The following is a 27383-nucleotide window of genomic DNA, read 5'->3' as shown; positions in this document are numbered from 1 at the left end:
AAGTGAGTGAAACTTTAATTATGATTCTGAGTATTTAGGTCATACATACAATATTGGTTATATTTTCTAATATCATACAGGTCAACTTTGAGCAATATGATGGCGTAATTGCTGCTGTGAATGTCGACAATGCACACTGGAAGTTTGTGGTAAGTAGAAAATAAATATCTTGTTAAAAATGCATATTACACATGAAGACATTCCAATATTAACGTTTCTGCACATTTTATTTAACTATGTATTCTTTAGTCTTTTTAGTATGACCATGCTGTATCAGAACAAATTTCTGTGCTTGACCCTCAATGTGGACATAATGAAAAGGAGGCAGCCGCACGGGCCTGTAAAAAATGTGGGTACATTAGCTTTCTTTTCAAATGACCTATAACTTTTCTGCTCTGTCAGAGCACTCTGTTGTTGGTGTAATTTGGGAGTGTGCAGAAGAACACCAAAATCACAGTGCATTGTTTTTGGCCAAAACAGGGAATTCTTCAAAATGAGCAGAAATCGGCATGGAAGAGAAGAAATGGCAGCCTGGCACAATAGACCATACATTTCAGAACGATGATTACAGCTGTGGTGTGTTTGTAAATAATTGATGCTTTTTGTGTTGATAGCCGCGCAGGTTGTGGAGGACTTTCCCAAAATTCCGGAGAGCATTGACATAGATCCCAGCAAAGGCTGGATGCACAACTGCGGGAGAAATATGGCAAAAGACATTCTACTAGCAACAGGTATTATAGCTTTGTCCTGTTTATTTGTTTGACAGACCATTTATTAAAAGCATATCCCTATGTTCATTTTAATTATTGCCGTCTCAAGGGAAGAATATTGTTCCATCTGTGGGCAAAAACCTGCACCGAAAAAGGACGAGATTTGGGTAATCAATATGTCATGATTTCAGTAGTGACAAAATAGAAAGTGAATTTAAAAAAGAACAAATCTAACAAAGTGTCCTTTTTGTTCTCCGAGTCAGTGTGAATTGTGCCAGATGTGGTTTCATGTAAACTGCCTTAACATAGTGGTCCCACCAAAAGACCAATCATGGTGCATATAATTTTTGTAGAGGAGTTCATTGCACCTGTGTTTGTAACTTTTCTTTTTATTTGTTCGGCCAAATGCATAAAAAAACTACATTTTCTGTCTGTAATGTTTATTATACCTTTGGCCTTCTGGCTCTATGTTTACATTAGTTTTTTGAAGGATACACTTTTTTTTTGCCTAATCAACTTTCGTGTGTGGGGTTTTTTATTTTATTTAGTAATTTTTATTTGTTATATTGAAATTATTGATTTGAAATGACTAAAATGTCAACACTAAAAATTGCTAAATAGTACTTTATCAGACCATTTAGGTAATCTCTGTAAAAGCAACACCATGCAGAGAGGCAGCATTAACGGTGTTGTTATTTCTTCGTAAAATTAGCGTCATCAAATTTAATTATGATCATTTGAGCTCTAGTACACATATCTATCTGTCGATATCTATCTGTTTGTACATGTATCCAATATTTTTAATGACATTCGTATTGTTTTTTTTCAATGACACATTAAGCAGTTCAATAGCATTTTTTTTTTCTTCAATGAAGAAATATTTTGTTGAGATGCTCAGTTTCTAATAGCAGTGTGCTGTGTAGATTTTTCAATACATATCATCCAGTTCAATAGCTTTTCTTTGTATGGCTGAAGTGCTCTGAAACTAATTCGACTTTACGCAACAAACTACAGAACAGGGGCCTAAATTATAAAACTTTACGTATAATTCATCCTAAAAGTGCATGTACGCACGAAAGCTAGATTCTGCACAAAAGTGTTCAGATTTATAAAACCATGCGTAAAATAGAAGCTGCGCAAAAATCCTTTTCCAAATCCCAGTTAGAGAAAGATTGTGCGTACGTGGATTACACCTCCTCCCAGAAATCACCATATATGGAGCTTACAATGCCTAGTTTTGCTATGCATAACCTTATCTGCATATTATTTCCATGCGTATTCTCATTCACAACACCATGTTTACCACTGTCAAAGGTACAAGACATTAAGGAAATCTGAGATATGGCTTATATATGTAATTTGTGCAATACATTTTTATCACTAAAAATCATCTAATAGCTGAATATAAATGACGATGAAAATGAAAATGCATAGAAATGATGATTCTGTCTGAAGAAATATGAAGTAAACATCAGTAAATATATCCATAGATCTCCGCAGATATGCATCTTTGGTCTATAAATCCTTATTGACGCTGTTCAGTGAGTCACAAATAAACCGCTGCTGACGTGACTGAATATGAATGAGTGGTGAATTTCTATTCAAAATGTTTAACGAGCTGTGAAAGTGAAACAATAATAAACTGGGGCCGTCGGCGATGTTTGCACGTAAAGGGGTTAAATATATAAATCCTAAATGTATCATATATAAACATGCTCTGGAACGTTTTTAACTTTTGGTGCGCACCCGGGTTCGATTGATGTCAGAGTTCGGTTCGTTTGGATGATGTGAACGCTGTCTTCCGTACTCGGAAGCGCACCCGCACACCGTACCCGAGTCGGCTTAAAAACAGTGGTCTGGGGGTACGCTTCATGTGAACTCTGGTACGGTTCGCTGCTCATGTGAATGCAATCGTACCAAATCGCGGAAGTGAACTGCTTTTAATCAGAGGTGTAGTGGTAAAAAAAGAGGTGGGTAAACTATAAATTCTGGGTGACCACATCGTGGTCACGGTAAGGTGGGCCACTGCCTACCGGTGTATGTGTATCCTGATGACATCGCTATAGGCTATCATTTGATATTACTACCAAGGGTATCACTGGTTGTTCCCTCATATAGGTCACACAATCACTATTCAATTCATTCACTATTCAAGTTCTTGTTAAAGAGACTCAAGAAGAAATAATAAGGTTGAAATCTATAAAGTTTACTAAATGACAACAGAGAGAACTATTTTTTTAAAGAGGAAATAGAGAGTGATTAGGGATTTGGGATTATTTTCGTAGTCGATTAATCTCTTGAATATTTTCTCAATTAATCGGGTAGTTGTTTGGTCTATAATATGTCAGAAAAATGTGGATCAGTGTTTCCCCAAAAGCCCAGGAATGGTCCTCAAATGTCTCGTTTTGTCCACAACTCAAAGATATTCAGTTGAGAGGAGAGAAGACACTAGAACATATTCACATTTTACAAGCTGGAATCAAATATTTTTAAAATTTTGGCTTTCATATATTTTATCAATGACACAGACTGCAATGACACAGAGAGCTTCATTGCAGAAGGACAGCCTTTTGGTCACGTGGTTCACGTGAAATGATTGACAGCTTTACAAACTAATGATATTGCACTGATGTCAAAGCTGACGCGAATCAATAAGAGGAGAGTAATCGTTAGCTCTGTTAGCTGTTTGAGCTCTTCAGATCGCATAAATCAGTGTAAAATGAATATAAATGTTATTCTGTATGAGAAATATTTTACAAACATGTCATAAAATTATTATCTCTTCAAATGTGCGCACCATCGGACTATATTGGCGGATCGTGGATATTGTATGTATACGAACACAAATAAACCGGAGATGAGATGAATGGCTGCTGTAAGAGTGATGATTTCTATTCAAAATAACGAACGTTATTATTATTATTATTAATTGCCGGATATATGCTGAACGAGACTCAAAGATCCGAGTCAGTAAAATGATCCGAACTTCCCTCTACTACTGACAAGGTAAAGCGAAATATGAAAGACTTCAGCTGCGTCCGAAATCGAATACTTCCCTACTATATAGTATGCGAAAAACAGTACGCGAGCAGAGTAGTATGTCCGAAATCATAGAATTCGAAAAACAGTAGGCGAAAAGTACCCGGATGACCTACTACTTCCGGCGAGATTCCGAAGTGTGCATACGATGGACACTTTACTATCCCATGATGCCACGGGGGAGGAGTTTTCGTCGTTATATTTGAAAATGGCGGAAATGGCGGAAAGCGGAGACGTGGCTCTATTCAAGTGTAAGTACTTTATAAAGCATTTTTTGTGGTTAAATTTTATTTGTTTAACATCATATAAGTAAACGATTGGCTTGTTAAAAGTTAAAAAAATTTAAATTGAGGGTGTCCTTTTCCAGCCAATTCAGAAAAAATATAGTTTTATTATTATTACGGAATAGTCCGAACAGATGTAAATCAGCTAGCTAACACTGTTTTCTTTAAACAAAGAAGTTCGTTGTTTAGCAGTTTAATGAGATGGTTACAAAACTACAGTAAACTAAAACGTTTTTATTTCTCCTTTACCAGTGTTGATACTATGAAATATTTGTTGGTTACATAGCAAGCTGCTGTTAACAACTGTTAACAAGTTAACGTTACCTCAGCTTTTCCATGAAACATTAATAGATTTACCATGGTTCATCACGTTAAATTCTGTGTTGATTTTGTAGGGACTGATGAACACACCCGTGTTCTTATACAGTGGAGAGTGGCTAATGAAGCCCTCTTCACTGGAAAAAGAAATGCAGCAATTAAAGGTTTTGAGTAAGTAACGTTATACAAGACAAATGTAATATGTTAATTTATTCTAGTGTAGATTCAATAGTAAGTTTGTTGTAGATGTTAAAATTTCTACTCAAGCTCTTACTGCATTCATGTTATGCTTGATTTCTGTGCATTTATTGCAGAGTTTTTATCACAGAGCAAAGGCTGGAGGGCAAAATGTCTGCTCTTCAGATAAAAAAAAATGGGAGAACCTGAAACAAAAATATAAAGTAAGATATTTTTATTATTATTATTATTGTACCCTAAAATGAGAATTGTCATGATTGAATCATGCTGATGTTTGGCCCTGTAATGCGATCATTTAATAAATCATATGTTTACAATGTAATTGACTGTCTTGATATTCTGTTTTCAAATATTTGTAGGATCTGAAATGTCCACAGACTGGGGTGAGCACTGAGGATGGGGGGGTTACAGCAGCATCCTGGAAATGGTATTCTGCCATGGATGAGGCAATAGGGGGCAGACCCTCCATCACACCACCCACCCTTATTGCCTCATCTGGCCCGGATGTTGCTGTTACCTCTCTATCCTCAGTGAGGTCAGAACGTGAAAGAGTAGGGAGGAAAAGGAAAGAGATGGAGGAGAGGGAAGCTGAAAGAGAAAGAGATGCCATTGAAAGGGAGGAGAGGCAATGGAGAGAGATGGAGGAAAAGGAGGAAAGAAAAGAAAGAGAACGAAGAGAGCATGAGAAGAGACTAGAACAGGAGGCCAGAGAAAGAGAAGAAAGAAGAGACCGAGAAGTGAGAGAGAGAGAAAGGGAGACAAAAGAGAGAGAGGAAAGATTTCTTCAGCTCTTAGAAATAATTGCAAAAAAATAAAGGAATCAAATGGTACACACTCTCTTTAATTTATTTGTTAATAAGTTCACTGTGTCATGCTGGTTTTGCAAGTTTTATTACAAAACACTTAATTCCCAGGGATTTGCAGTAGCTAGATTGTCAGTTGTAAAGTGCTTAATATGTGGCATTGAGTAATTAATATTTTGTATTGTATTTGTGATTTGTATTTGTATTTTGTAGCAGATTCCAGATGGTTTTTGAAACAAGTGCCGCAATGTAGATAAATGCCCACACACTCTTTTAAATGGATACACAATACAAAGCTTAAAACAAAATCACATAATTTTGGCAAAGTAGTATAATAGAGCTTAAAGCACCACCAAAAGGAAAAGTATTAAAAACATTTTTATCATAGTGTCATGATGAGGAAAGAAAATTAACTTCAGCAGCTTCAGTAAGGTAATTTTCACAGGTTTCTTAAAGATCTAAAGGGACTTTGATACTAGCAATTTCATTTGTAGGGCATCGCTTTAAAATAATTCAATGTATGTTCTTTTCAAAGCATGTGTACAAGACGAGGACTTTACACCTTGGGAAATTTTGGATTTAAAGTAAATAATTTGTAATTTAGATCAAGTATGTGATATGTAGTTATAATGTCAAAGATTTGGTATACAAATTCACACACAGCCTAAGGCAGTGTGCCAGTGGTTGGTGGGTGTCACCTCTAGGGACCATTGTAGCTCCGACATCCCCTGTCGATTAGCCTGGGTCTGTAATATCCCCAGTTACCATGTGCAGCCGCGAGTTATAAAGAAAACTACCATTTGCAAAGAAGCGTTAAAGCAATGCAAAGCATCTGCTCGGATTTAAGAGCATGGCTATGATGGCTGATGTTTCTGATGTAAGGATGGATGAGATTATGGATGTATCTTATTGACTGTAAAGAAAAACGTTACCGCTCAAATAAAAATGCATAGGGATATGACAAAAATTCCACTCTGGGCCTCAAAATCCTCTCCTCCTGTAAAATTAACTCCCTTGGAATTAATACAGCCTCTTCATCGACAGGATCGTCCATAAAAGGACATGCCATTTAATTCCCTTTAATGCTCTCTGCGTAACTGAAATGTGTGCAATACATGAGGTGTTTAAACACCGCTTTCTGTTTAAAAAAGGAGGAGGAGACCGACAGAAACTGTTGAGAAACCCCCCCATTCTGAAACAGAAGACCTAGTTTCCCTCATTTCAGGGTTAACATACTCAAGAGTTTTCACTTAACCTCCTTTGTGAAACAGGCATCCTGAGAGCTTTTACTCCATTTGGGGTTGTGGAAAATTTGATACGCTCCTCATTAAGAATGCATTCTGCAAACTATATACATACAATTTGTTAATGGTATTATGGTAATGGTTCAGGTGAATTTCAATAAATTAGAATGGCATGGAAAAGTTAATTTATTTCAGTAATTCAACTGAATTTATTTGAATGTTTGTGGCTTTCCCTCCTTGTGAAGGGTGTCAATGATTGTACTCCCCATGATTGTGTATCTTAGTGAACCAAACTGAGAGACCATTTTGAAGGCTCAGGAAACCTTTGCAGGTGTTTTGAGTTGATTAATTTAAATGATTTGGCATGTTATCATATTCTAATTTGTTGATATAGTGAATGGGTTTTTTTGTAAAATGTGAGCCAAATCATCACAATTAAAAGAACCAAAGACTTAAAACTACTTCAGTCTGTGTCCATTGAATTTATTTATCAATGAACTTTTCCACGACATTCTAATTTATTGAGATGCACCTGTGTATTCCATAAGATTTGTGTGATGTTTATAGTGTCTGCTAAGCTGACAAATGCTTTGCCATTGTATTGACATGGAATCACAATCTTGCCAATCAATTATGTTTGGAACCATAAATATGGAGTTTTTGAACAAGAAGCAATCTCACAAACCTAAACTAGTAGCTAAACAGCAGCTACAACAGTACTGTATAAATAATTTATATTTGTATGGTACATTCATCTGTAGAAACGTGTTACATGTAAACTGAACATTCAAAATTGGTGGCTGTGGAAGAGCAATGTGAAGATATGAATGTATGTGGTGGTGTTAGAAGATGTGTGTTATGTCTTAAGTCAACGAACGTATTGACTTGTAACAAAAATTTGGCTTTATAAAAATGTGTGCATAATTGCATTTAAATAAAGTCTAAATAAATTGTTCACATGAACAAAGCATGAGGTTCTCTTGCATAATTATATTTTAATTGTTTGGTCAAAGTTCATATAGGCTATAATATATTCACATGAATAAATCAGGGATTAAATGTGGAGTATGCTAAAAATGAAAACAAGCGCAGTAACTATAACTGCACTTTGTATCTGCTGATTGCTGATCAAGATTGACATGCTAAATGGCCGGTTGACCCTGTATACTCTCATTCATTTAAATCACGAACAAGATGTATCAGTTCATCCAATCTGTTCACGAACGACATGTACCAGTTCAGTCAGATCTCTCAATCTCATTCAGACTCAAATGAAACTCGTTCAGTGAAGGGCGTATTGGTTCACTACATTCAACAAATCACATGCTCTGTCACATGTCATACTTAAAATCTATTGGGTCGAGGTAGAGTAACTCTCTGACAGGAAGAAACAGTTCACAGAGCTGTTCACATACATGCACTGCTAATAGAGGAGGGAGGAACTTCAGTGAACGAGAAATATGAGTCAATGAATTACGTGAATGATTAGTTTACTTAAAAGATTCATTCATGAACGAATGAACATGAAACGTCAGTCAAGTGATTGAAATAAATTCTATGAGATAATGTGGCTTCTTGCAAAGAATAAGGCATGCAACATTTTGCATAGTATAACGTTGGAATCCTGGATTTGTTATGTAGGGCGAATTTGGAGTTTCCCTCAGGCCTTTAGATGGAGATTTAATAATAATAATAATAATAATAAACTTTATTTTCTATAGTGCTTTTAGTTCTAAAGTTACGTCTCAAAGCGCTTTACCAAGGCATATAGAAAAAAAAATATTGAGACCAACCATCAGAGAAACCGAGTTAGGGAGAGAGTTCCAGAGTTTAGGTGCCACAGAAGAGAAGACCCGGTCACCCATAGAGTGTAAACGAGTTACAGGAATAGTTAAAAAGCCAGAATCCAATGAGAGAAGATTACGCATTGAGGTGTAGACTGTTATAAGTTAAGTCAGATATTCTGGAGCTAAACCATACAGGGCCTTGTAAGGTAGGCATAAGAATTTTAAAATCAACGTAAAACCTGACCGGAAGCCAGTGCAAGGACTCTAAGACTGGAGAGATGTGCTCACTTGTCCTGGAACTTTTCAGGATTCTGGCAGCTGCGTTTTGAACATACTGCAATTTATTTAGAGTAGATTTTGAGATTTTTTCCCCCAAGAGCAAAGCATTACAGTAGTCAATTTGAGAAAAGACAAACGTATTGATCAGTTTTTCAGCCACTGAAAAAGATAACATGGGATGCAGTCTTGCAATGTTTCTAAGGATAAAAAAATGATACTTTAATCGTGTTCTGAACATGAGGATCAAAATGAAGTTTGAATAAAATATCACCCCCAGATTTTTTAATTTAGCTTGAAACTCAATAATAGACCCATCCATCTTTAAGTTTAAAATACTAGCTATACGTATTTGATGGGGTGAACCAATCAGCATAATCTCAGTCTTCTTGCTGTTGAGACAAAGAACATTTTGAGACATCCATAATGTTACCAATATGTAATTTTGAACAAAGGCAACAGCTGAATTATCACCAGGTTTTGAGTGAATATAAATCTGAGTGTTATCTGCGTAAAAATGAAACTTAAGACCAAGTGATTTTAGAAATAGCCCAAAGTGGAAAATGTACATACTAAAAAGTAAGGGACTCAAAACTGAACCCTGTTGAACACCAAACTGCACTGAGCCAATATTGGAACTGCAACCACACAGGAACACAAACTGCCTATGATCTGATATATAAGACTTGAACCAATTTAAAGCAGCGTCAGTAACACCAAAAACTTTTTTCCAATCGAGAGAGTAAAAGAGAATGGTCTACAGTGTCAAAAGCTGTGCTGAGATTGAGTAAAATCAGGATTGACAGAGAGCCAGAGTCAGCAGCAATCAACAAATCACTGGTGACTTTAACCAACGCTGTTTCAGTACTATGCAGTTTACGGAAGCCAGATTGGAGGGGCTCGAAAAGATTGTGCAAAGTAAGATGAGTATTTAACTGAGAGGCCACAATTCGCTCAAGTACTTTAGCCAAAAAGGGCAAATTGGAGATGGGATGAAAATTATTCAGAGGGTCTGATAAAGAAAGGCCGATTAAGGAGGATTCAATAAAATCAGAGAAGTCATGGAGATCAATGGAGTTCCAATTGCAATAATTTACAGTACGAAAAGAGAAAATGTTAGTATGTGACAATTCCATATTAAAAAGAATAGCAAAATGGTCAGACAATATTAAATCCGTGACAAAAAAAACTACGACAAGAATGATCCATGAGAGATAACCAGATCTAAGGTGTGCCCCTTAACCCCTTACTAGTAACCCCCCTTTTTTGGCATGGAGACCGAAATTACATACCCAAAATAAAAAGGTTTCTGCTCATGATTCTTTCTGACTAGATACATAATCAACCTTTGTTCACAAAGCTGACACTTTAAAGTTTACTGTTCAGGAATCAGAATCACTCAGACTGTTATGATAATAGAGATATATAAGCTCAAACATAAAAACAAAAATAAAAATATCAAAAACATATGTTTTAAATGTATTTTTAAAAATGTTGATGTAGGAAATGAGTTTGAAAACACAGTGTAGCTAAGGCCACAAGTCTTCCAAACTTCATAAAAAATTTCATAATCGAATCTGTAAAACTGTGAATTTTATGAAATATTTTCTAAGGCCATGTCATGTGTGTTTTTAGAGAAGGCTAATCAGATTGATTTATGGCCCTTGTCATCTCTGTAAAATCTCACATGTAAACACTGATGTGTGTTTTATGTGTGTTTGGCTGTGAAAACTGCCCGTTTCATGATTGTATTGTTCTCACCAAACGAGTCTTTCACACCTCCGCCAGGTATGACACATTATCCGCATTATTCTTTTATCATTATTCTTTTGTTTTTATTCCACCTTTATTAGCCTTGATTGTGGTTTTTCAGGCTTTACAAAGCAACAAAGCAGCGATCTCACTTCAGTCTCTCTTTGCATTTAGTCCTTATTTATCAAAAGTCTTACTATAAAAATACAACAAAACATTTTCTTACGACCTTACGTGAATTATTGAGACAAAAATGCATTATGAAGAAGAAAAGCACCTGCTATTAGTAGCGTTGGTGCTAACGTTAGCATCAAGCTACATCTGACAATTTATGAAATTATTAGTACACTTTTACTCAAAACTCACTTTAAACCCCGATCGAGTGTTTATAATAACTTCCTTTAGCGATCAGGGGTGGAATTTGGTCGTTTACTGTTGTAAAAATATGTTATTTGTAGCCTTTTTCATCGCTGCACAAGTTAGCATTTCCGATGTACATTTTCGATTTTTTTTTTTATAAAAACGCCCCAGATCTCAAGAAATTCTCATACCAAGCTTTACTATCGTAATCGCGGGTTTATTATTCGGATATTTTGTGTGTACAGAGGTGTTTCAGTGTTGTTTTGGCCAGATACTACCAGGAAGTGAGCAGGAAGCATGTGACACGATGGGGCGGTGTCCAGATATGAAACTCTAAGATTGACGTTTGAAAGACCCAATCAGAGTCTGAGTCACACACCGCACGAGCTGTGACTACTGCACGCACACACAGATCGCTGGGAGAGGCTGTTTATCATCTGATCGCGTAAATCCGTGGAAAATGAATAGAAATGACGATTCTGTCTGAAGAAATATGAAGTAAACATCAGTAAATATATCCATATATCTCCGCAGATATGCATCTTTGGTCTAAAAATCCTTATTGACGCTGTTCAGTGAGTCTTTGTGAACACAAATAAACCGCTCTTGACGTGACTGAATAGGAGTGAGTTGTGAATTTCTATTCAAAATGTGGCATAATACGGATTTATTATTTTGCACTCCTGACATAAATCACTAAATATCTGTCACTGCAACAATGTTTTATCAAAATATTGGTCAAATATCGAAGCTTGAGTCTTTAAACTTTCCATTGATGCACAGTTTGTCCAGATGAAGTAAGACAGTGATGTTTAATGTGCTGTGAAAGTGAAACAATAATAAACTGGGGCCGTCAGCGATGTTTGCACGTAAAGGGGTTAATAAGTGTTGAGCAATCCACATGTTGCTTCAAATCAAAACATTCCAATAAGGACACAAGGTCCTTAGTCATTACAAAGTCCTTTATGTCCATGTGGATGTTAAAGTCCCCTAGGATAAGAGTCCTTTCAAGTCATGGATCCTCTTCTGACTATTTTTAATTCCTCATTGTCATTATGATATGTCCCCCAAACCTTCAAACTGGCTGTTATTAAGCCTCTAATCAAAAAACCACAACTTGACCCCAAAGAACTTATCAATTATAGACCGATCTCGAATCTCCCTTTTCTGTCCAAGATACTAGAAAAGGTGGTGTCCTCACAATTATATTCCTTCTTAGAGAAAAATGGTATATGTGAGGATTTCCAGTCAGGATTTAGACCATATCATAGTACTGAGTTACAAATGACCTGCTCTTATCTCGATTAGTTTTATTGAATCTTAGTGATGTGTTTGACACAGTTGACCACAACATTCTTTTGCATAGACTTGAACACTTTCTTGGTATTAATGGAAGTGCATTAGTATGTTTTAAATCATACTTATATGAACACCATCAGTTCGTAGCAGTGAATGAAGATGTATCATATCGATCACAAGTGCAGTATGGAGTACCTCAAGGCTCAGTGCTAGGGCCGCTACTCTTCATGCTTTATATGTTACCCTTGGGAGATATCATCAGGAAACATGGTGTTAGCTTTCACTGTTATGCTGATGATACTCAGCTCTATATTTCTTCTCGGCCCGGTGAAACACACCAATTTGAAAAACGAATGGAATGCCTATTCGATATAAAAAACTGGATGATGAGTAATTTCTTACTGCTAAATTCTGAAAAAACGGAGGTGTTAATTATAGGACCTAAAAACTCTGCTTGTAATAACCTAGAACACTGTCTAAGACTTGACGGTTGCTCTTTCAATTCTTTGTCATCAGTTAGGAACCTAGGTGTGCTATTTGATCGCAATCTTTCCTTAGAAAGCCACGTTTCTGTCACGGTTCATGAATTCTCTCTCTCTCTCTCGTCTATCGTGTTGTTATGTGTGTGTCTATGGTCGTGGTCACTGATCAGCGATGATCAGCAGCGCCAGCTGGTTTCATTTGTTTGTGGCCTATTTAAGTGCAGTAACTGGTGTTTCATGTTGTCAGATCGTTGTTCTCCCTGCTGTGCTCCCGTACCTGTTTCCTGTGTCTTCCTGTTGTCGTCGTCGTCGTCGTCTTGGATCTTCACGCTTCTCTGGATTCTTTACTTCACCTTCACGAGGATTGCACACTCACCGGGATTCGAGGGATCATCACCGAAGCAGCACCATCATCGTTGCCCACCGAGGTCCCTGTGTCACCGTGCCATCTGCCTTGTGTCCGCCCCAGTGTTGCCCTGAATATTGTGACTTCCTGACTTTTTGAGCTTTGTTAATAACCACGCCTTGCGATTACATCCTTGTCTCTGTGTTACGTAACAGTTTCTAGCATTTGTAAAACTGCATTTTTCGATCTCAAAAATATATCTAAATTATGGCCTATGCTCTCAATGTCAAATGCAGAAATGTTAATCCATGCATTTATGACTTCAAGGTTAGATTATTGTAATGCTTTATTGGGTGGTTGTTCTTTACGCTTAGTAAACAAACTACAGTTAGTCCAAAATGCAGCAGCAAGAGTTCTTACTAGAACCAGGAAGTATGACCATATTAGCCCGGTCCTGTCAACACTGCACTGGCTCCCTATCAAACATCGTATAGATTTTAAAATATTGCTTATTACTTATAAAGCCCTGAATGGTTTAGCACCTCAGTATTTAAATGAGCTCTTTTTACATTATAATCCTCTACGTCCGCTACGTTCTCAAAACTCAATTTGATAATACCTAGAATATCAAAATCAACTGCGGGCAGCAGATCCTTTTCCTATTTGGCACCTAAACTCTGGAATAACCTACCTAACATTGTTCGGGAGGCAGACACACTCTTGCAGTTTAAATCTAGATTAAAGACCCATCTCTTTAACCTGGCTTATACATAACATACTAATATGCTTTTAATATCTAAATCCGTTAAAGGATTTTTAGGCTGCATTAATTAGGTAAACCGGAACCGGAAACACTTCACATAACACCGTACTTTCTACATCATTAGAAGAATGGCATCTACGCTAATATTTGTCTGTTTCTCTCTTGTTCCGAGGTCACCGTGGCCACCAGATCCAGTCTGTATCCAGATCAGAGGGTCACTGCAGTCACCCGGATCCAGTACGTATCCAGACCAGATGGTGGATCAGCACCTAGAAATGACCTCTATTGCCCTGAAAGACAGCGGAGACAAGGATAACTAGAGCCCCAGATACAGATCCCCTGTAAAGACCTTGTCTCAGAGGACCACCAGGACAAGACCACAGGAAACAGATGATTCTTATGCACAATCTGACTTTGCTGCAGCCTGGAATTGAACTACTGGTTTCGTCTGGTCAGAGGAGAACTGACCCCCCAACTGAGCCTGGTTTCTCCCAAGGTTTTTTTCTCCATTCTGTCACCGATGGAGTTTCGGTTCCTTGCCGCTGTCGCCTCTGGCTTGCTTAGTTGGGGTCACTTCATCTACAGCGAAATCATTGACTTGATTGCAAATAAATGCACAGACACTATTTAAACTGAACAGAGATGACATCACTGAATTCAATGATGAACTGCCTTTTACTATAATTTTGCATTATTGAGACACTGTTTTCAAAATGAATGTTGTTCAGTTGCTTTGACGCAATGTATTTTGTTTCAAGCACTATATAAATAAAGGTGACTTGACTTGACTTAAGACACAACATAGACAGAAAATCAGCAAATTCAGTTAAAAAGTGTTCAGCAGTCTTAGGAGGTCTGTGCTGTAGACTACGGCTATGACAGTCGAGATGGGTGCAGAGACACTCAGCACAAGACATTCAAATGAATTAAACTGAGGAGTGACCACAGGACTTGTAGTGAATTGTTGATTATACGTACAACACAATAAGTCCCCCCACCCCTGACAGAGGATCGAACAATCCATAGCCAGATGGAGAAGTTCATTAAGCACAAGCCCATCAGATAGTCTATGCCATGTTTCCATCAAGCAGACCAAGTCCAGTTGGTTTTCGTTGATGATATCTGATAACAGCTGTGCATTATTGTTAACAGAGCGTGCGTTAAAGAGAGCCGATTTCACCAGGCACGGGGTCATAGGGAGTGACGGAGAAAGCTCCATGTGTTTAAGCGGTAGCACATTATTAACATCCACCCCATTGAAGTCTGTTGGTTTTACATTGAAATACCGGCACAGAGAATCAGTCTGACACGTCATGGATAAACTTGTGCCTGTGTATGTATCACGGTGGTCAAAGAATTCCGACATTACAGCAAAGTTGTCCTTTGTCCAAGGGTGTCCTTCGCTAAATAATAGTTCCTTTTTAGGCTCAGCAGATTGCAAGCAGCCTACTTTAAAGCCATGAGGGAAGGATCCACACCAATGGCAATCATGTGATAACGTGTATCGTGATCCCGGCAACAGAAGAGTTGATTCCAGCTGATATGGTTCAAAAATAAAAACAACAGGCCAAAGATTAAAACGTAGTTCCGCAATGCAATTGAGTGTATATTAAGAGGGAACTTTCAAAGCTATAAAACTCTCTTTAAACACTCAGTCCAATAAACATTAAAATCAATAAAACCAGAGAGAGGAGCGGCAGCCAGACGCACCAGCATTCCCAGTCATTAGCTCCGCCCAGGAATTGTGACAGACTTTTTAATTTTAATTTAATACTGATCACAGAACAATGCTTCACATACAGCTTTTGCCTAATAGCAATTTCATTGCAATTTATTGTGCAGTCCTACTTCTTGCTGTTAGGCACCTTTGGGAGTGCTGGGAATTTGAGACCTTGGCAAATGGATGCTGTCTCAAGTGTAATTAGGAAATAGACAGTACTACTCTACTCCCCAGGGGTATCACGTCTCTTTCTGTCTTATTAGTATCCCTTCCTATTGGCAAGTACCTTTGGGAGTGCTGAGTGCTAGTCTTGCCTACACTTTAAAAAATGAAAGGATGACAACTTCAAATTTCTTCGTGCACAACTCTTGAGTTTACTCAAGTCACTGAGTAAGGTCACGTCTCTTTTTTTGTTCAGCTAACACAGTTTTGTTAGTTAAAGAACTTGAAATGCTTTTCTAGTGTGTCTCAATAAATTGTGTTCTGTGAACTTTTTGTGTGCAAGTTTTACGGACAAAGATGTTTTGTTCTAGTTTGCATTTACACAATGTTATAAAATAAAACTATAACTGCAGGTTTCAAGTTTTGTTTATTATCTTGAATGTAGAAAGAAATACAAACAAGGTCAAATAATACTAAAAAAAAAAAAAAATGAAGATGCATATATGAAGATTCACTTTTAACCTTTTAACATATAAAGGCTTTGACTATTCCATAAATGTTTAAAACATTAAAACGCCAATAAACTTAAAATACACAGTTTTCAGAACTGCAGCTTTAAAACACAGCAGTTCAACACTGGATGGTCTGCCCACCTTTCAACAGAGTAACATACTCCTTACAAAATACATTGCAATCAGCATTAAAATAAAAACAAAGAATAAATAAAAAAAAATTAAAAAATACAAATAAAATGGTACAGTTATTAAAGAATCTGGTAAGATGACAAATAAATAAACGCACAATCAACTAAAAAAAATGTATAAGAAAATGTGAATATAATTGTTTTTACAATCCCTTTGAATAATTAAAATTTTATCATAAAGATGCTATTTGTTTAATTCAAAATATGTTCACAGCAAGAGTTTAGTTTTCAGGGACTGTACGTTGCAGAGCAGTGAGTGCCCATTTCCATAAACACCTTCTTACATCAAAAGTGTATTCGAGTTTGGGTATTAAAAATCCAAGGTGAAGATAAGGCCAAACAGGTAAGATAGCAGACTGGAGGTCTGAAATGTCTTGAGAACAATCGCCTCCTCCAAAACAACAGCAAAGCTTGTAAAGCTGGGCAGTGTGCTAGGAGCGACGTCACATTTCTTCTGAAAATCACAACTGATTATATAAAACAACCAAATATAATTGTTCAGTGTGGATGGTTTATGAAGTTTTTTTGTTGATAATTTCATGTTAAACATTTTGCTTATCCTACATGTGGATGCAAATGCAATATACAATATAAGGTCATGTGGCAGGACGATTTATATATGCAGACGAATTGATGAAACTCCTTTAAAAGACATCCTTTTTAATCTTTGTAGAAATGTTTTATTCTAAATTCAGCCTTTTGTTTTATCGGCCCAGGTTCACTTGAGAAATACACAATCAGTTTCCTCCTGAAAACAGCAAGACAATGCTATCTTCTGCAGATAAAACACAACAGGGCTCCGATAAATCCTAGTTTAGAGGTTACACATGGTTGTCATTAACATGATACTTGTTGATCAAGCTTATTAAGATCTTCAATCTCTCTCTTAAGATCATCCCACTGCCTTTTTTTTTTTTTGCACTGTGTAATTTTAGCGAAAGTGAAACACTTTTTTTTTTTTTTATTCAGGTTAATGTACCAAAATTGAACTTTTCTTTTTTTTCTTTTCTTTTTTTTTTTTTAACACAAGTACCGTAATTTAAAGTAGTTGTAATTAGGTTTTTTTTCATCACTGGTTATGACCTGAAACTAACACATGCTTTAATTACGTGCTGGAACAGTCAGAGCTCATTCCTTTTTGGTATTTAAAATCAAAAAGTGCAAATAAAGGTATTCCACCAAATCTGTGCTTATAAAGTGGATTTAAACAATCGTGCATATGTATCTTAGTATATTTGTGTGTGTATAGATTTTTTTTTGTATTATAGGTTGCTTAAATCTTCCTTTAAATTAAGAAGAAAAACAAAAACACCCATCAGTTAACATATAATAGAGAAATACACTGAATAAAATATTATAAAGAAGGACAAGATTTCCTTCAGCAGTAAGTGTCCACACATGGCCCCTCATTGTCAGGACAGCAGGAACCTGGGAAGAATCTCTTCAAACAGAATTACAGAAGAACGAATGGACTTCTCCATGATCTCTCTCTCTTCAGGCGTGGTTCATGCAAGAATTTCACATTTTTGGATTGATTCAGTTCTGCAGAATCACATCGTAGGTTATTCCTGTCTTTTCACATGGCTTCACATTGTACATGCTTGTTTCATGATGAGAGATGATGCCACTCGCCATCCACTGAGTAACTCCTCCATCCATCCGTGCCCAACCAGGCCTTTTCATCCAGATACTTATCCAGAACTTTTATGGCAATACGTTTCCACCCAAAGTGGCGTTTGTACGGATCATTCACATTTATGCACGTTGAGTCATCCTTTAAATCTGTGTAATCATACTCAGATCTTGGGTCTAGAAATTCATCTATATCCACAAATAGCTTACTGAAAAACATTTTAGTGAGACGTCTCCAGGAAATGTCTGTTTCCTAACAATGGCAGAATATTAAATGCAGGGAGTTCATGACCATCCTTTGTTTCTTCTGAAAGGAGATTCACACTAGCACCTGTGAAGTTGAAGAGAATTCTGCTGTTCACTAGAGGCATACTTCAGTTGTGGGTTAATGATCAAACATCAATGAATAGACAAAAATATCTGCTCAGTCAGAACGCAAACCATGCAATTTATACCAACTCAAATATGATGAAATGAAGTGGTTCCTTGCAATTTCAGGTATGCGATATAGGGAAGCTTAAATGTATTAATGTTGCTTCTACTAAATTTGGAAGGCATCTTGCAAATGATCTGTCCTCAACATTTTCCAAAAAGAAAAACAAACAAGAAACTTTAAAATATATCACGCTAACCGGAATACGTTGGTTGGGAGAAGGGTTATGGAGTGTGGGTATCCTTAAACTTTTGCATATGCAAATATGGCCTCTGAGGGGAACTGACTTTACTTGAAAGTGATTTTGGTAAAGAGACATTTTATGAAATGCAGGAAGAGACTCGATTGGTGCAGAATCTTGCCACTTTACTCCAGTTTAATCAGGGATAACATAGTGTCAAACCAAACAAGTCCCATGCTGGTGGAAGAAATTTATAAGCAGATCATATTGAGATGTGATGAGGTCAGTGTAGTAAAGTAGTTAAAAATCTCCAGGATTTTGCAACATCAATCAAATCAAGCTAATGCTGCAATTTTCACAATTGCTGCAAATTTTCGGAAGGATTGGGGCTTAGACGCATCCCGTGACGTCATCTCAATGTGCATTCAGTCTAAGAAAGGTTGTTTTTCAGTTCCAAAAATGTAATGAACAGCCTTTACAGTAAAACTACAGGAACAATTCGTGGCAAAAATGGTCTAATGTTTTTGAGTGATTTTAAATGCTTCACACAACTTTTCCCAGCACTCCAATGCTTTAAAGGTGCCATCTGTAATGTTTGGCAAAAAAAATCAAGTCATACTCCACATTCCATACCAGATGGGGGCAGTATGCCTCAATAAAGTGAATTGGTCTACTCTAGAGTAACAAAAGAGAAACGGCATAGTCTCTGTGCTCCGCCCCTACTTTCACAACAACACTACAGCCATAGCCGAAGCCTAACTGTGCGTTCACACCACCGGCGTCTAGAGCATCAAAAATCGTTCTTGCCGCTCTGCTCACGACGCTGCAGAAAGATTTGTGAGCGTAGATCGAATGCTTATTTTGTATTTAAAGCGGCCGCAAAGCAAACAAGCTTGTTGATCTCGTGCAGACTAACCACAAGGAGTAATAAGTTAACCTCATTAAATATTGTTGTGGAAGAAATATTAGGATCCTTTACTTAAAATGAACAATCTCAGACACCTTGGTCCACGTATCACTTTTAATTTATTTTTTATGTCCCTGTACGCAAAACGGGGCACATCATAGATAAATACAAACGCTAAACGGCAATAATCAACCTGTCCTTTATTCTGCTTGGGAAATAATGTGCCAACTCTCAAGCAAAGACGCATTCAGCTTTTTTGACTCTTTTCACACGCTTTCACGCCACACATCAATTTTTTCACGCCACACATCAATTTTTTATATAATAAAATGGGTAACGTTAAGTTATAGCTAGCTAATTATCAAATGCAGCTATGGTTAGCCATCGCTAACATAAGCACGTTTATCGAACAGCCTTGGATACATTGCTATGTTATAACTTCCCGAAAACAAATACACAAACACATAAAACAAACTTCTAGCGAAATACTAACAGCATCTAACTTACTGTTAGAAATGTTGCAAGTTCGGAGTTGAACCTCATTTCTTTATGGTCCATCAGTTGTCTCCAGCGATTGAAAACAGTGCCGATGTTTACTTTGGTTCGGCTCCTTTTCTTATCGGATTTGATTTGTGATTCCGAGCGCGGTTGTTTCCCTGTAGCGGGTGGTGGTGGTAGGGGTCTCTTTCCAAGGGCTTGAGACATCCTTTCTCTCTATTCCCTGAACTGAAATGAACTGGTGGGCTGTACTTTCCACACGATTGACATCAGGTTCAAGTACACGCCCACAAGCCCTGCGAGTTATTCGTGTATTGCAGGTTGGCTGGTGGTTATGTTGCCCGCATACCACCTCCCATGGTCGAAACTGGTATTACGACACCTGTCGGGCCGGGGCTAGTGATGCTAATGCTAATTAAGGTTGATATCTCTGCAGCACTATAACTTGACATTTTATTGATGACATCATCGCCCTTATTTCTTCTCATTCTTTTGATGCATGTAGGTCATGTTATGGATATTTTAACCTCAATTTTTGCATATGGCACCTTTAAGTATTACTGAATTTGAAAGTTATTTTTAATGTGACGATTTTAAAGTGTACATCCTTAATAGTAGACTAAAGCAAACAAATTTTTTAAAAATATAAAAGATTAAATTACCATTAGTGGATGGTTGCAGAGAAGTACTTATAGGCCACTCCTTGACAGGAAACAGATGAACAAGCACTCTTAAAAACCCATCTTGCATATGTAAATGCAGACATTAAATAGACATCTCCAAGATGTAAATGTGTGATTAGTGTTAGTGTTTTACTGTCAGGTGCTGGAGCCTTTTTCTGTAGGTCTTTATGGCTCGAGTGCTGGCGTCACAAACGTTAGTCTGGAGACCTACAGTGGTTCTCCAAGTCAGAAAACCATAACAGTGATAGAAGAATGTTGTCTGTGGTATTATTTTCAATGCAAAATAAAAATAAATCCCACAAATATCACCGTAAATTTTGAGAAAAGCTGCTGCAAAATCAGTCATTTTAGGCCAGAAAAAAGTTCAGCGAAATCCTGGAGGGACTGATATATATATATATATATATATATATATATATATATATATATATATATATATATATATATATTGTTTTGTGCATGAAATGGATGCTGACAGTCAAAAAGTGCAAAAAAAGAAGAGTCATGGTCAGGCAGATGAGGAAGCAGAGACATGGATGCAGCTATTAATAATTTAACATCAAAACAAAACAAAGGAAACCCACAAAGACAAAAAATGTCACTTTTTCAGTGAAAGAAAAAGTTGGTGTTGGTGTTTATCTCATCACACTGAGGAACATGTCACAGATGCTAGATTTGACACTGGATACACATTTAAGGTCTCTCTCCAGTGTGAAGCTTCATGTGAAGCTTAAGTTTTCCTTTAGGTTTGCAAATCTTTCCACACACGGGGCAGATGAAAGACCGTTCTTTACTGTGAACGCTCATGTGAGTCTGAAAGTTTTCTTTAAACTTGAAACTCTTTCCACACTCAAGGCAGTCGAAAGGTTTCTCTCCAGTGTGAATTACCATGTGAACCTTGAGGGATCGATTGTCCGTGAAACCCTTTCCACAGTGTTCACACATGTAAGGCTCATCTCCAGTGTGAGTTATTACATGATTCCTGAGGTGGTTCGGGTCTGTGTAACTCATTCCACACTGACGACATGAAAAACGCTCCAATCTTGAATGAATCTTCCTGTGATTATCAACGGCTGCTTTATGTCTGAAGCGCTTTCCACACTGATCACATGAAAACGCCCTATCGCCGGTGTGACTGTTCATGTGAAAGTCAAGGCTAAGTTGTGCGGTGAAGCTCTTTCCACACAGTTCACAGCTGTAAGGCTTCTCTTCGGTGTGAACTCTCATGTGTCGATCAAAGTTTCCTTGCTGAGTGAAACTGATGTCACACTGAGGGCAGGTGAAAGGCTTCTCTCCAGTGTGAACCCTCATGTGGACTTTAAGGTTTCCTTGATGACTGAAACACTTTCCACACTCTGGGCAGATGACAGGATTTCTAATTCGAGTCTTCCGAGCTTTTTTGTGTAATGAATTCTCTTCAGTCGGTGAACAACTTAAAGAGTTTTCTCCAGTACTGCAATCAAGTTTCTTATACCGATCTCTACTCTCCTCTATCAGCACCATCAGGTCTAGGATGAAAAGAGACAGATACAAGTTAAACCCTGTTTAAAAGCACAGAAGAGAGTAACAATGGCAAAATTAGGCAAGCCATTTATTAAGGAAGGTCAAATTATACTGTCCAGCTTGTGGACAGTAATTTTAGTCATTTTTTAAGACCTTGATTCAATTGGGGTTGGAGCTGAAAACTGTGGCTTTGGGGTATCCCTGGTCTTAATGTTCTTTCAACAATGTTCAGTGTTACAGATGTCTTGATATCAGTCAGGATCTAAGCCCCATTGTAAACCAGCAACTGAGCTTACTTATGTTATATTTCTTCTAGAGCTATTAGATCTTTGACAGCATAATCACAACACTCTCATGGATAGCTTGATAATTACTAGACATTCCTGGACAAGAAAGGAATGTGGTTTATGTCCTAATATGATTATGACAACTTTGTTTGTGTAAATGAAGAGAGTCATCAAACATAAGTATGGAGTGCTGCAAGGCTCGATATCAGGCCCTCTGCAATTCTCCTTTTCTGTTTCCTCTTTGACACATTATCATTAGATCTCACTGTTACGCCTATAACAGAGTTTTGGATTTCCCCACAGCCTGAAGAAACACACATTTCTAAGTTAACGGAGTGTATTAAAAACATCAAATATGAGATGGTTTGTAATTTTCTTGCATTAGATTATTTGAACTAATTTCAAGAATGTTATTTACCGCACAGTCCTACTGCTAGCTCATGTTAAACTGTTTTTCAAATGTGTAAACCATACATTAAAGACACATAATAAGTGGGTTTTACACTTATTTCTAGGATCTAGCCAGCAGGGTGGTTTCCTAGAGAACCAATTTCTCCCTCGGGACGTTTTCCTGGTTACACCGGCAGCAGGAACTCAAGTTAACAACTGCTGAGTGGAGGATACCATGATCTGAGCTGTTTCTGTTGTGTGTAGTGGTTTCGTGATAATGGAGATGGAATGTAAAAACAATTAACGCGACTGAAAGAGCAAAAAGTTGTGCTAAGAGATCCAATGATCTATGACAACTTGCAGTGTCAAATCATTGAGGCTGTGAGAAGAATGCAAATAAAGTGATTACCCTTCATGAGCCTAACATCTGGCCAGATAAGAAATGAATGAACAAAAAGACAAGTTGTCTGTCACTATTTAAAATTAATATTGTTAAATAGAATAAAAATACACATTCTATTAACGGAATAAGTAAATAAACTGAATGTGTTCCGCATTCTGCAACAAACATTTTTTGGATTTTCTTGACAATGTTAAGTCATAAAATGCGCAGGATATATTAAAAGTAATCGCAAGCTTCGGTCAGTGATTTTACACTGTAAATCTGTGGTGAAATGTGGAACTGCAGCACATTCTAATCAGGAGCTATTTGGGCAGTTTTGAGACTGCCCCACTCATTTTAACATCTCGATCCAGACCAAGATTATATCAGTCAGCTTTAGCTGTATGTGTCTGCATCAGGTCAGCTTGGCATTTTTGTTTGTCCTATGTGCAGTAGTGGTTTAAGTAAGGGATAATCAATGGTTTGCCATGCATTAAAGGATTTTAAATACATGACATGGAGGCCAAGAACCACCCGACGCGAAGCTGAGCAATGTGTTGTAAATATAAACAATTTAATTTACGCCAAGCTGTTGATTATCCCACTTATTTAATGGTCACTTGTCAAGTTATAGAGAAGTTAAATCTAGTGTTGCTCTTTGTAAATCAATATTTTACTGAATGGGTAATTTAAAAAGTAATTTTCATCGGTTACGTCTTATGAGTGCTCGCAATATGTCCTCTTCAAATCAGACACAGAGAATAAATGAAAGTGTGATTAAACATTTATTTAGATTAATTCTAGCATTTTTTAAAATTAATTATCAATTGAGAGTAAGGTGCATTATCTGCGGCTTGCTCTACAAACAATTAATTAGGCTACTTAAAAAAAAAAGTGATTTTACCACCTCGTTAGCTAATATAATCTAGCAAATTTATATCTAGGTTATTTTAATAATAAAAAATGCGGGGAAGCATTGACAACAAGTTTATGTGTGCAAAGCACAATTTGCAATCTCCGACTTCACTTTCTCTAAGTGTGCGAGTGATTTGTGTTGGTTAGTGTGCATTAATTAAAGCCGCACATTAATATGTAACGGGAATTAAACTGACTTGGAAATACCTGTGAATTAAATAAACACTCCACTTTTTTTGAAAATAAGCTCATTCTCCAACTCCCCCAAAGTTAATAAATTGAGTCTTACTGTTTTTGAATCCATTCAAACGATCTCCGGCTCTGGCAATAGCACTTTTAGCATAGCTTAGCATACATAATTGAATCCTAATAGACCAGTAGAATAGTCTTCAAAAATGACCAAAGAGCTTCGATATTTTTCCTATTTAAGACTTGGGTCTTCTGTAGTTATATTGTGTACTAAGACCAGCGTAAAATGAAAAGTTGCAATTTTCTAGGCCGATATGATTAAGACCTATTTTTCAATTCCGGCATAATAACTGCGGCAGCACAGTTCCTTGATTTTTACGCCGGAATTGAAATATATAAAATGTACTCTCTATTTTTAAAAATCTTGATTGAGCACATTTAGGAAAAAACGAGCTTATATTGGCAGGTGTGTGCGCTAGAGACAAACGCGGTGCGATTCAGTGCACATATGCACGCTGTGAGATGTGTGTGTATTGGTTGACCTGTGCCTCCACCCACCGCTATTTCACTGTTTTACTTTAGTTATCCTTTCATTTCCACGTTTGGAGTGCAGTACGCATTAGATGCAGAAACTCACGCACTGACAGACTTTTTTTGATTTCTTGATTTCCTGAAACTCAGGGGCGGTTCTAGAGGCGGGGCCATGGGGGCCCTGGCCCCTGCTGAAATCTGATTGGCCCCCGTTCCATCAATCGTTGACAAGAAGAGCAACCGGAGAATTCTTTACAACGATCACAGATGCAATTACACCCCCAAACCAATGCCTGGAAGTTACTGCTGCGTTAAAACTGCTCCAGTACCTCACACGATACATATGGAACACATAGGAACAATGGAATACAGTTTTTTTAGGTTACACCAAGCGCAAAACAGCGGTATTTGGAGAAGCTCTGATGCATCCAAAACATCGACCCATACGAGCTCCCTGCAGCAGCACAGAGACCTGGACCATTTACCTCCGTGCACACATATGGACATTGGGAATTATCTTGTTTTTGGTGTAAGTTACTACACAATGCAGGAGTTTAAAAGCCACAAGTCTTTGGAAAGTTACGAGGTTTTCTGCTGTGGATGGGTCCATCTACAAGCCTTCAGGTGGTGAAAACAGCATTGCACTGGACAAAGTAAGTTTGTTCACATGCGTTTTAGCGTGTTGTAATTACACATTGCATTTAGCAGACACTTCTTGACCAAAATGACAAAGTAACTTAAATAACTGCGACTGTTTCGTTAACACTAGATTGTAACGAGATGTTCAATGTATACGAACGTTTCCAACATGTTTTGATGTAGGCTAAAGCTGTGTTTAGTATGTTTAGGACACATACTGTACCAGGTTTTTGTGTTGGGGGCTGCAAAGTGGACAAACCAGTTCTGGGTTAGCTAGGGTAGTTAAATGTGTGATTGTAGGATGAAAATGTCCTGGTTAGATTAAAGCAATTAACAGCGTGAATGCAAGGTGACTTACATCATAAACAAGATAATTCACAATGTCCATATTTGTGCACGGAGGTAAATGGTCCAGGTCTCTGTGCTGCTGCAGGGAGCTCGTATGGGTCGATGTTTTGGATGCATGAGAGCTTCTCCAAATACTCCTCTTTTTTGCGCTTAATGGCCCCTGTTACAGACAAATCCTAGAACCGCCACAGCTGAAACTCATGGTGAAATTCTATGAACTTCTATGACATGAAACTGATGTAAACGCAGTGTGTTGTGTTTTCAGAGCAGGGAAACTATTCTCACATGTGCTAATAGATCTGTGCATTCCTGTTACAGCTGCCACGGTCAATGATCTCATCAATAATCATCAAACAGCAATAATGCACTAATAACTAAATAATAATAGGAAACATTTTCACATCTTCTCAGCTGCACTTGAAGGCAGCGTCAGTATTTGTCTGGTCGTGTGATCTCACGTCTGTCCACATGAAGAGACCTGCTCCACGTCTAATAAAACCACTTTAATTATCACACTCACACGACATGACTTCTGCAGATTCACAGCTTTGATGATCAAAACCAACCTATATCTTCATCCGTATCTTCAAGCTTCACGTCAAATGTGTCTTCAATCTTGATGTCTTCAGTCTCCACTTTAATAAACTCCATCTTTATCACACGTATCTGTGTTTAAGATCAGAATAATTAAGAAATAAAGAAATGACAATGACAACTAAGTCTCTGAGTGTTTCAATCAGTTCTAGTTCAGTGAGATGACCTGACTAACCACAAACACTAACACTATTCATTAATAAAATAGGTCAGACTCTTCATATTTAGGCTTTAATGTGTGATTATTGATGTATGGATCACATTTCAGAGTCCAGTTTCGTCAAAAACATTCTCAGTTGGTTTGTAAAGGTGCTCATTCCACATGTTTCTGTTTGTGTGTCAGTGACTGAACTCGTGTTCATGATAAACTGATTGATAATGAGATATATATAGATATATGAGACGCACCTTTCTGTTCCTGATGTGTTGGATGCGCTTTACTCGCACTAAATAACAAGCATTGATGTTAACGTTAGATTGATTACACAAGACTCCTACACATTTGTCGTGGCCAAATGGATTGCGTTTAATTATATCACTATAAACGCTTAATAAACGCAAACCTGTCTTCAGCCGAATCACAACAAATAGTGGGAGCGCGGCGCCGGCTTATGACGTCATTCCGTCAAACCAAAATAAAAGCCCGGTTCAGAAATAGAGGAAAAATACATAATTGAATACATGACGTTCAATCGTGTGATGACACTAACAACTGAAAACCATACAAAGAAATTGTGTGAGATTCTGTCTTAAAGGCGAAAAATATCATGTGACTTAATGAAATGTAACCGTTAATACTTTAATAATGCAATGTATGCAATAAAATAACTACTGATTCAGACTAATACAAATTATTTGTAATCAAATTAATAGTGTCTAAAATTACACCTTCTGAACTTAACAAAAAGCTCTGGAGTTTTACCAAAAAATAAAATAAAAGTTTGTAATGTTTCTTGTGTATCTTATGTATGTACATAGATACATCATTAGATGGATCAAACAGCATCTCTTGACAACACTGTATT

General features: G+C 37.3%; 1 protein-coding gene across 1 annotated transcript; it reads right to left on the bottom strand.

Annotated features, from left to right (window-relative positions):
• Window positions 1–15951: 15951 nt before the first annotated feature.
• LOC127956039 (gastrula zinc finger protein XlCGF7.1) lies at window positions 15952–26972 on the bottom strand. Its single transcript, XM_052553793.1, has 3 exons — window positions 26767–26972; window positions 26331–26430; window positions 15952–22088 (listed from the first exon to the last, which is right to left on the bottom strand). The coding sequence occupies exons 2-3, from the start codon at window positions 26413–26415 to the stop codon at window positions 21274–21276; spliced, it is 900 nt and encodes a 299-aa protein (XP_052409753.1). The 5' UTR covers window positions 26416–26430; window positions 26767–26972; the 3' UTR covers window positions 15952–21273.
• Between the last annotated feature and the right edge of the window lie 411 nt (window positions 26973–27383).

This window comes from Carassius gibelio, chromosome B4, assembly GCF_023724105.1.
Source record: "Carassius gibelio isolate Cgi1373 ecotype wild population from Czech Republic chromosome B4, carGib1.2-hapl.c, whole genome shotgun sequence".
Lineage (NCBI taxonomy): Eukaryota > Metazoa > Chordata > Actinopteri > Cypriniformes > Cyprinidae > Carassius > Carassius gibelio.
Note: the sequence above shows the minus strand (reverse complement) of the source record. Positions and strands in the feature narration are given on the sequence as shown.